Raw genomic sequence first — 11,545 nt, 5'->3', positions numbered from 1 at the left:
TGCGTATAATTGATTTACATAAATAAGCCCCTTTTCATCCAAAAGAGTGAATCTTTAATTTTAAGGAACTCTTTAAGTGCTTTATTCGACCATAATGAAGTAAAGTCAAAACTCCATGTGATTTAAAAAATAAATTTAAGTTCCCCCCATACTTAATTATCTAGATATGCATGGGTGTAGTGAGTATCCCAGCTTCCAAAATCTCAAAATATCCTTCATTTTTCAGAGGCTTTTTCAAAATGAAAGAAGCGATCTGATTGGTTGCTATGGGCAACTCAGAAACTTTTCCTCTGGGCAGGTTTTGATAAATCTCCCTCTATGGGGGAGATTCATTAAGACCAGTGTAGAGGAAGAGTTGTGCAGTTGCCCATAGCAACCAGATTGCTTCTTTCATTTTTCACAATGCCTTTGCAAAATGAAAGAAGCGATCTGATTGGTTGCTATGGGCAACTCAGCATATTTTCCTGGAAAAGTTTCTGAGTTGCCCATAGCAACCAATCAGATTACTTCCTTCATTTTTCAGAGACTTTTTCAAAAATGAAAGAAGCGATCTGATTGGTTGCTATGGGCAACTCAGCAGCTTTCCCCATAGACCACAATGGGCCTACTGGTTTCAATGGGCAAAAAATCAGAGTTAATGCACTAGACACAGTTCTCTATACCATTAACCCCCTTCCCGACCTATGACATACCTGTACGTCATGGGTGGCAAGGTGTTCCCGACCCATGACATACAGGTACGTCATGAACATTTTTGCCGCTACTCGCGGCATCCCGCAGCGCCCGGTAAGATGGTGGCTATCACTGATAGCCAGCCATCTTACCATGCGACCACGGGGGGTTTCATCCCCCACCCCCCCCCCCCCCCAGCGATCGCTGCTATCAGCTGGTCAACTCTGACTAGCTAATAGCAGCGTTTCGCTATCAGAATATTTAGCAGCGCGGTGTGTAAGTCCCGATCACGGGGATCGGGACACACACCGCTCTGCTAAGTGTCCCTTACCCATCCCCCGGCATCACTTACCCGACCATGCGGTGTCCCGAGTGGTCCCGTTGCGAGCGACGTCCTCCAGGCGGTCCCGGCGGCGCTGCGTCCCGGCGGCGCAGGTTGACCGCCAGATGAAGGGGCAGCCGACACGCCCCCCTCAAAAAAAGCGCTATAGCAGAGCCAGAAATTGCCAAAGGCAGCGCTGCATCAGTCCCCCAAAAAATGTGAGTTCCTGGATTTAAATATCTATATTCAGGATGGCTGTTCGCATACTGCCAACTATTTTAAGGAGGTGAATGCAAACAGATACCTCGACTTTAACAGTTGCCATCTTAAATAATGGAAGAAGAACATTCCATTCGGTCAAATGAAAAGAATCCGAAGGAATTGTTCTTCCACACAAAAATACCTACAACAACTAGAGAACCTGGAGGATCGTTTTAAACAAAAAGGGTATCCCAAACCCCTTATACAAGGAGCACGCCAGAGAGTGGACGAATTAGAACAAAGTGCTTGCTTGAAAAATAATAAACAGGGTAATGCAGAGGGGGGTTATAATGATGAATTTGATTCTGTTTTTCTAACTAGGTATTACACTTCACACACCAATATTTTTTTATAATTTTTTTTTTTTTTTTTTTTGTATAGGTAATATCACCAGCTCATATTATTGTGTCATGATTACTGGCACCATATGTAGTCCCCCAGTTATTCTTCTTTAGATGTTTTCCGTGTCCTGTGCAGTATCTCTCCCAGAAGTCCACTTGATGGCCCCCGTGGTGGTCTACACCCCGAAGTCATCAATTTTTACTCTAAGAGAGAGTGTGCAGCTGTTTCTGGAGACGGTCAACAATAACCTCTGCATGGTGGAATAATAGGTCACGATGTTTATCAGGATCAGTAGAAGCATCACCCACTCGATGATTATGATGGGGATTTCACGGATCTCGTCCCAGTCTTCATCATTATGGAATAATTCCTTTAATGTTTCATATCCAAAATAGAAAACTACACAGACAAAAGTCAGGCCACAGCAGGTGCATCTACTATGGTGGATGACTTTTTTTGCTCCTGGTAATTTATACATCTGGATGGACTGCCCAAGGTAGTATAAGGCTTCACATGTAATGGAAATTATCGTGCTGACAAAGTGTATCCTGGGATATTCTTCGGGGGACAATACATGCATAACAGCTGTGGAAAAACAGGAGGCCCACACAATGGCCAGCAGGATCCTCTGGATCAGGACCTGATGACCCCTGAACTCTTCAGTATGCATAACCATATACTTATAAATAAGAAAGGTTAGTACCAAAGTGCCAATGGACGTCCCTATGAATCCAATTCTGAATAATATGCTTTCGGGAAAGACATTTCCCACGTCACTGTGAAGGAAAAGAAACCAATGTTATTATGGATATTTCCTCACTCCCAACCCATGAAATAAGAATCATTTGCTTGTTTATCTTACCTGATGCTCATCAGTGGCGAGGCTGCATGGCCGAGGACGACCGTCATGATGTAGCTGGTGGCAAGCCAGGCCGCACACCAAAACGCCAACAGGAGGGGGACGAACCCCAGTCCTTTTAGCTCCATTTCAGACAAGTAGAAAAAGAAGACGCTAATCTCACTATTCTCACTAATCGCACTGGAACAGACTGAAGGCTCGGGCGGCTGTCAGTGGATGTCAGGCCTCCAGCTGTCTATGACATCACATGTGACATGTCAGAATGACTGCTTGTTTCTTTGAGCTGCCATGATTTAGTATCTGCTATAGACAGAACCTGATGTTTTTACTATGGAACTTACAGACCTCAGAACCCAAGTAATTAGTGCAGGGGCTCCATTTTGATCATCTCATATTTCACATTATTTGAGTTCCAGGGCTCAGATACATTTGCACCCTCTATAGCAGTGGTCTTCAAGCTGTGAACCCCCAACCGCTGCAGAACCACAACTCCCAGCATGCCCAGACAGCAACTTTGCATAAGGAAATAGTCTAATTAAACTTTTCTTATATATAGAATCCCTGAAATCTCCAATCTCTCCTTTTATTGCTTTATGATCTGTGTTACTTAATTTGTAAAAAACAATGTTTGTGATTGTCTTCCCCCCACACACTTATGGGCTATCTCTTCAAACGACTTTATTTGACCTAAAGCGTATAATTGATTTACATAAATAAGCCCCTTTTCATCCAAAAGAGTGAATCTTTAATTTTAAGGAACTCTTTAAGTGCTTTATTCGACCATAATGAAGTAAAGTCAAAACTCCATGTGATTAAAAAATAAATTTAAGTTCCCCCCATACTTAATTATCTAGATATGCATGGGTGTAGTGAGTATCCCAGCTTCCAAAATCTCAAAAATATCCTTCATTTTTCAGAGGCATTTTCAAAAATGAAAGAAGCGATCTGATTGGTTGCTATGGGCAACTCAGAAACTTTTCCTCTGGGCAGGTTTTGATAAATCTCCCTCTATGGGGGAGATTCATTAAGACCAGTGTAGAGGAAGAGTTGTGCAGTTGCCCATAGCAACCAGATTGCTTCTTTCATTTTTCACAATGCCTTTGCAAAATGAAAGAAGCGATCTGATTGGTTGCTATGGGCAACTCAGCATATTTTCCTGGAAAAGTTTCTGAGTTGCCCATAGCAACCAATCAGATTACTTCCTTCATTTTTCAGAGACTTTTTCAAAAATGAAAGAAGCGATCTGATTGGTTGCTATGGGCAACTCAGCAGCTTTCCCCATAGACCACAATGGGCCTACTGGTTTCAATGGGCAAAAAATCAGAGTTAATGCACTAGACACAGTTCTCTATACCATTAACCCCTTCCCGACCTATGACATACCTGTACGTCATGGGTGGCAAGGTGTTCCCCGACCCATGACATACAGGTACGTCATGAACATTTTTGCCGCTACTCGCGGCATCCCGCAGCGCCCGTAAGATGGTGGCTATCACTGATAGCCAGCCATCTTACCATGCGACCACGGGGGGTTTCATCCCCCACCCCCCCCCCCCAGCGATCGCTGCTATCAGCTGGTCAACTCTGACTAGCTAATAGCAGCGTTTCGCTATCAGAATATTTAGCAGCGCGGTGTGTAAGTCCCGATCACGGGGATCGGGACACACACCGCTCTGCTAAGTGTCCCCTTACCCATCCCCCGGCATCACTTACCCGACCATGCGGTGTCCCGAGTGGTCCCGTTGCGAGCGACGTCCTCCAGGCGGTCCCGGCGGCGCTGCGTCCCGGCGGCGCAGGTTGACCGCCAGATGAAGGGGCAGCCGACACGCCCCCCTCAAAAAAAGCGCTATAGCAGAGCCAGAAATTGCCAAAGGCAGCGCTGCATCAGTCCCCCAAAAAATGTGAGTTCCTGGATTTAAATATCTATATTCAGGATGGCTGTTCGCATACTGCCAACTATTTTAAGGAGGTGAATGCAAACAGATACCTCGACTTTAACAGTTGCCATCTTAAATAATGGAAGAAGAACATTCCATTCGGTCAAATGAAAAGAATCCGAAGGAATTGTTCTTCCACACAAAAAATACCTACAACAACTAGAGAACCTGGAGGATCGTTTTAAACAAAAAGGGTATCCCAAACCCCTTATACAAGGAGCACGCCAGAGAGTGGACGAATTAGAACAAAGTGCTTGCTTGAAAAATAATAAACAGGGTAATGCAGAGGGGGGTTATAATGATGAATTTGATTCTGTTTTTCTAACTAGGTATTACACTTCACACACCAATATTTTTTTATAATTTTTTTTTTTTTTTTTGTATAGGTAATATCACCAGCTCATATTATTGTGTCATGATTACTGGCACCATATGTAGTCCCCCAGTTATTCTTCTTTAGATGTTTTCCGTGTCCTGTGCAGTATCTCTCCCAGAAGTCCACTTGATGGCCCCCGTGGTGGTCTACACCCCGAAGTCATCAATTTTTACTCTAAGAGAGAGTGTGCAGCTGTTTCTGGAGACGGTCAACAATAACCTCTGCATGGTGGAATAATAGGTCACGATGTTTATCAGGATCAGTAGAAGCATCACCCACTCGATGATTATGATGGGGATTTCACGGATCTCGTCCCAGTCTTCATCATTATGGAATAATTCCTTTAATGTTTCATATCCAAAATAGAAAACTACACAGACAAAAGTCAGGCCACAGCAGGTGCATCTACTATGGTGGATGACTTTTTTTGCTCCTGGTAATTTATACATCTGGATGGACTGCCCAAGGGTAGTATAAGGCTTCACATGTAATGGAAATTATCGTGCTGACAAAGTGTATCCTGGGATATTCTTCGGGGGGACAATACATGCATAACAGCTGTGGAAAAACAGGAGGCCCACACAATGGCCAGCAGGATCCTCTGGATCAGGACCTGATGACCCCTGAACTCTTCAGTATGCATAACCATATACTTATAAATAAGAAAGGTTAGTACCAAAGTGCCAATGGACGTCCCTATGAATCCAATTCTGAATAATATGCTTTCGGGAAAGACATTTCCCACGTCACTGTGAAGGAAAAGAAACCAATGTTATTATGGATATTTCCTCACTCCCAACCCATGAAATAAGAATCATTTGCTTGTTTATCTTACCTGATGCTCATCAGTGGCGAGGCTGCATGGCCGAGGACGACCGTCATGATGTAGCTGGTGGCAAGCCAGGCCCGCACACCAAAACGCCAACAGGAGGGGGACGAACCCCAGTCCTTTTAGCTCCATTTCAGACAAGTAGAAAAAGAAGACGCTAATCTCACTATTCTCACTAATCGCACTGGAACAGACTGAAGGCTCGGGCGGCTGTCAGTGGGATGTCAGGCCTCCAGCTGTCTATGACATCACATGTGACATGTCAGAATGACTGCTTGTTTCTTTGAGCTGCCATGATTTAGTATCTGCTATAGACAGAACCTGATGTTTTTACTATGGACCTTACAGACCTCAGAACCCAAGTAATTAGTGCAGGGGCTCCATTTTGATCATCTCATATTTCACATTATTTGAGTTCCAGGGCTCAGATACATTTGCACCCTCTATAGCAGTGGTCTTCAAGCTGTGAACCCCCAACCGCTGCAGAACCACAACTCCCAGCATGCCCAGACAGCAACTTTGCATAAGGAAATAGTCTAATTAAACTTTTCTTATATATAGAATCCCTGAAATCTCCAATCTCTCCTTTTATTGCTTTATGATCTGTGTTACTTATTTGTAAAAAACAATGTTTGTGATTGTCTTCCCCCCACACACTTATGGGCTATCTCTTCAAACGACTTTATTTGACCTAAAGCGTATAATTGATTTACATAAATAAGCCCCTTTTCATCCAAAAGAGTGAATCTTTAATTTTAAGGAACTCTTTAAGTGCTTTATTCGACCATAATGAAGTAAAGTCAAAACTCCATGTGATTTAAAAAATAAATTTAAGTTCCCCCCATACTTAATTATCTAGATATGCATGGGTGTAGTGAGTATCCCAGCTTCCAAAATCTCAAAAATATCCTTCATTTTTCAGAGGCTTTTTCAAAAATGAAAGAAGCGATCTGATTGGTTGCTATGGGCAACTCAGAAACTTTTCCTCTGGGCAGGTTTTGATAAATCTCCCTCTATGGGGGAGATTCATTAAGACCAGTGTAGAGGAAGAGTTGTGCAGTTGCCCATAGCAACCAGATTGCTTCTTTCATTTTTCACAATGCCTTTGCAAAATGAAAGAAGCGATCTGATTGGTTGCTATGGGCAACTCAGCATATTTTCCTGGAAAAGTTTCTGAGTTGCCCATAGCAACCAATCAGATTACTTCCTTCATTTTTCAGAGACTTTTTCAAAAATGAAAGAAGCGATCTGATTGGTTGCTATGGGCAACTCAGCAGCTTTCCCCATAGACCACAATGGGCCTACTGGTTTCAATGGGCAAAAAATCAGAGTTAATGCACTAGACACAGTTCTCTATACCATTAACCCCTTCCCGACCTATGACATACCTGTACGTCATGGGTGGCAAGGTGTTCCCGACCCATGACATACAGGTACGTCATGAACATTTTTGCCGCTACTCGCGGCATCCCGCAGCGCCCGGTAAGATGGTGGCTATCACTGATAGCCAGCCATCTTACCATGCGACCCACGGGGGGTTTCATCCCCCACCCCCCCCCCCCAGCGATCGCTGCTATCAGCTGGTCAACTCTGACTAGCTAATAGCAGCGTTTCGCTATCAGAATATTTAGCAGCGCGGTGTGTAAGTCCCGATCACGGGGATCGGGACACACACCGCTCTGCTAAGTGTCCCTTACCCATCCCCCGGCATCACTTACCCGACCATGCGGTGTCCCGAGTGGTCCCGTTGCGAGCGACGTCCTCCAGGCGGTCCCGGCGGCGCTGCGTCCCGGCGGCGCAGGTTGACCGCCAGATGAAGGGGCAGCCGACACGCCCCCTCAAAAAAAGCGCTATAGCAGAGCCAGAAATTGCCAAAGGCAGCGCTGCATCAGTCCCCCAAAAAATGTGAGTTCCTGGATTTAAATATCTATATTCAGGATGGCTGTTCGCATACTGCCAACTATTTTAAGGAGGTGAATGCAAACAGATACCTCGACTTTAACAGTTGCCATCTTAAATAATGGAAGAAGAACATTCCATTCGGTCAAATGAAAAGAATCCGAAGGAATTGTTCTTCCACACAAAAATACCTACAACAACTAGAGAACCTGGAGGATCGTTTTAAACAAAAAGGGTATCCCAAACCCCTTATACAAGACAAGGAGCACGCCAGAGAGTGGACGAATTAGAACAAAGTGCTTGCTTGAAAAATAATAAACAGGGTAATGCAGAGGGGGGTTATAATGATGAATTTGATTCTGTTTTTCTAACTAGGTATTACACTTCACACACCAATATTTTTTTATAATTTTTTTTTTTTTTTTTTTGTATAGGTAATATCACCAGCTCATATTATTGTGTCATGATTACTGGCACCATATGTAGTCCCCCAGTTATTCTTCTTTAGATGTTTTCCGTGTCCTGTGCAGTATCTCTCCCAGAAGTCCACTTGATGGCCCCCGTGGTGGTCTACACCCCGAAGTCATCAATTTTTACTCTAAGAGAGAGTGTGCAGCTGTTTCTGGAGACGGTCAACAATAACCTCTGCATGGTGGAATAATAGGTCACGATGTTTATCAGGATCAGTAGAAGCATCACCCACTCGATGATTATGATGGGGATTTCACGGATCTCGTCCCAGTCTTCATCATTATGGAATAATTCCTTTAATGTTTCATATCCAAAATAGAAAACTACACAGACAAAAGTCAGGCCACAGCAGGTGCATCTACTATGGTGGATGACTTTTTTTGCTCCTGGTAATTTATACATCTGGATGGACTGCCCAAGGTAGTATAAGGCTTCACATGTAATGGAAATTATCGTGCTGACAAAGTGTATCCTGGGATATTCTTCGGGGGACAATACATGCATAACAGCTGTGGAAAAACAGGAGGCCCACACAATGGCCAGCAGGATCCTCTGGATCAGGACCTGATGACCCCTGAACTCTTCAGTATGCATAACCATATACTTATAAATAAGAAAGGTTAGTACCAAAGTGCCAATGGACGTCCCTATAAATCCAATTCTGAATAATATGCTTTCGGGAAAGACATTTCCCACGTCACTGTGAAGGAAAAGAAACCAATGTTATTATGGATATTTCCTCACTCCCAACCCATGAAATAAGAATCATTTGCTTGTTTATCTTACCTGATGCTCATCAGTGGCGAGGCTGCATGGCCGAGGACGACCGTCATGATGTAGCTGGTGGCAAGCCAGGCCGCACACCAAAACGCCAACAGGAGGGGGACGAACCCCAGTCCTTTTAGCTCCATTTCAGACAAGTAGAAAAAGAAGACGCTAATCTCACTATTCTCACTAATCGCACTGGAACAGACTGAAGGCTCGGGCGGCTGTCAGTGGGATGTCAGGCCTCCAGCTGTCTATGACATCACATGTGACATGTCAGAATGACTGCTTGTTTCTTTGAGCTGCCATGATTTAGTATCTGCTATAGACAGAACCTGATGTTTTTACTATGGACCTTACAGACCTCAGAACCCAAGTAATTAGTGCAGGGGCTCCATTTTGATCATCTCATATTTCACATTATTTGAGTTCCAGGGCTCAGATACATTTGCACCCTCTATAGCAGTGGTCTTCAAGCTGTGAACCCCCAACCGCTGCAGAACCACAACTCCCAGCATGCCCAGACAGCAACTTTGCATAAGGAAATAGTCTAATTAAACTTTTCTTATATATAGAATCCCTGAAATCTCCAATCTCTCCTTTTATTGCTTTATGATCTGTGTTACTTATTTGTAAAAAACAATGTTTGTGATTGTCTTCCCCCCACACACTTATGGGCTATCTCTTCAAACGACTTTATTTGACCTAAAGCGTATAATTGATTTACATAAATAAGCCCCTTTTCATCCAAAAGAGTGAATCTTTAATTTTAAGGAACTCTTTAAGTGCTTTATTCGACCATAATGAAGTAAAGTCAAAACTCCATGTGATTTAAAAAATAAATTTAAGTTCCCCCCATACTTAATTATCTAGATATGCATGGGTGTAGTGAGTATCCCAGCTTCCAAAATCTCAAAAATATCCTTCATTTTTCAGAGGCTTTTTCAAAAATGAAAGAAGCGATCTGATTGGTTGCTATGGGCAACTCAGAAACTTTTCCTCTGGGCAGGTTTTGATAAATCTCCCTCTATGGGGGAGATTCATTAAGACCAGTGTAGAGGAAGAGTTGTGCAGTTGCCCATAGCAACCAGATTGCTTCTTTCATTTTTCACAATGCCTTTGCAAAATGAAAGAAGCGATCTGATTGGTTGCTATGGGCAACTCAGCATATTTTCCTGGAAAAGTTTCTGAGTTGCCCATAGCAACCAATCAGATTACTTCCTTCATTTTTCAGAGACTTTTTCAAAAATGAAAGAAGCGATCTGATTGGTTGCTATGGGCAACTCAGCAGCTTTCCCCATAGACCACAATGGGCCTACTGGTTTCAATGGGCAAAAAATCAGAGTTAATGCACTAGACACAGTTCTCTATACCATTAACCCCTTCCCGACCTATGACATACCTGTACGTCATGGGTGGCAAGGTGTTCCCGACCCATGACATACAGGTACGTCATGAACATTTTTGCCGCTACTCGCGGCATCCCGCAGCGCCCGGTAAGATGGTGGCTATCACTGATAGCCAGCCATCTTACCATGCGACCACGGGGGGTTTCATCCCCCACCCCCCCCCCAGCGATCGCTGCTATCAGCTGGTCAACTCTGACTAGCTAATAGCAGCGTTTCGCTATCAGAATATTTAGCAGCGCGGTGTGTAAGTCCCGATCACGGGGATCGGGACACACACCGCTCTGCTAAGTGTCCCTTACCCATCCCCCGGCATCACTTACCCGACCATGCGGTGTCCCGAGTGGTCCCGTTGCGAGCGACGTCCTCCAGGCGGTCCCGGCGGCGCTGCGTCCCGGCGGCGCAGGTTGACCGCCAGATGAAGGGGCAGCCGACACGCCCCCTCAAAAAAAAGCGCTATAGCAGAGCCAGAAATTGCCAAAGGCAGCGCTGCATCAGTCCCCCAAAAAATGTGAGTTCCTGGATTTAAATATCTATATTCAGGATGGCTGTTCGCATACTGCCAACTATTTTAAGGAGGTGAATGCAAACAGATACCTCGACTTTAACAGTTGCCATCTTAAATAATGGAAGAAGAACATTCCATTCGGTCAAATGAAAAGAATCCGAAGGAATTGTTCTTCCACACAAAAATACCTACAACAACTAGAGAACCTGGAGGATCGTTTTAAACAAAAAGGGTATCCCAAACCCCTTATACAAGGAGCACGCCAGAGAGTGGACGAATTAGAACAAAGTGCTTGCTTGAAAAATAATAAACAGGGTAATGCAGAGGGGGGTTATAATGATGAATTTGATTCTGTTTTTCTAACTAGGTATTACACTTCACACACCAATATTTTTTTATAATTTTTTTTTTTTTTTTTTTTGTATAGGTAATATCACCAGCTCATATTATTGTGTCATGATTACTGGCACCATATGTAGTCCCCCAGTTATTCTTCTTTAGATGTTTTCCGTGTCCTGTGCAGTATCTCTCCCAGAAGTCCACTTGATGGCCCCCGTGGTGGTCTACACCCCGAAGTCATCAATTTTTACTCTAAGAGAGAGTGTGCAGCTGTTTCTGGAGACGGTCAACAATAACCTCTGCATGGTGGAATAATAGGTCACGATGTTTATCAGGATCAGTAGAAGCATCACCCACTCGATGATTATGATGGGGATTTCACGGATCTCGTCCCAGTCTTCATCATTATGGAATAATTCCTTTAATGTTTCATATCCAAAATAGAAAACTACACAGACAAAAGTCAGGCCACAGCAGGTGCATCTACTATGGTGGATGACTTTTTTTGCTCCTGGTAATTTATACATCTGGATGGACTGCCCAAGGTAGTATAAGGCTT

At 43.8% G+C, this 11,545-nt stretch overlaps 1 protein-coding gene across 1 annotated transcript; it reads right to left on the bottom strand.

The window, feature by feature from the left end:
- Positions 1 to 7,913: 7,913 nt before the first annotated feature.
- LOC130310216 (uncharacterized) lies at positions 7,914 to 9,210 on the bottom strand. Its single transcript, XM_056552388.1, has 2 exons — positions 8,755 to 9,210; positions 7,914 to 8,668 (listed from the first exon to the last, which is right to left on the bottom strand). The coding sequence occupies exons 1-2, from the start codon at positions 8,877 to 8,879 to the stop codon at positions 8,068 to 8,070; spliced, it is 726 nt and encodes a 241-aa protein (XP_056408363.1). The 5' UTR covers positions 8,880 to 9,210; the 3' UTR covers positions 7,914 to 8,067.
- Positions 9,211 to 11,545: the final 2,335 nt, after the last annotated feature.

The sequence above is a fragment of the Hyla sarda genome, unplaced genomic scaffold (assembly GCF_029499605.1).
Source record: "Hyla sarda isolate aHylSar1 unplaced genomic scaffold, aHylSar1.hap1 scaffold_1562, whole genome shotgun sequence".
Lineage (NCBI taxonomy): Eukaryota > Metazoa > Chordata > Amphibia > Anura > Hylidae > Hyla > Hyla sarda.
Note: the sequence above shows the minus strand (reverse complement) of the source record. Positions and strands in the feature narration are given on the sequence as shown.

Excerpts from the sequence above, each read along its gene's own strand:
- LOC130310216 (XM_056552388.1), bottom strand. The coding sequence starts at position 8,879 with ATGGAGCTAAAAGGACTGGGGTTCGTCCCCCTCCTGTTGGCGTTTTGG. Across the intron at positions 8,669-8,754 it reads TCGCCACTGATGAGCATCAG|TGACGTGGGAAATGTCTTTC; the intron begins GTAAGATAAACA and ends TTTCCTTCACAG.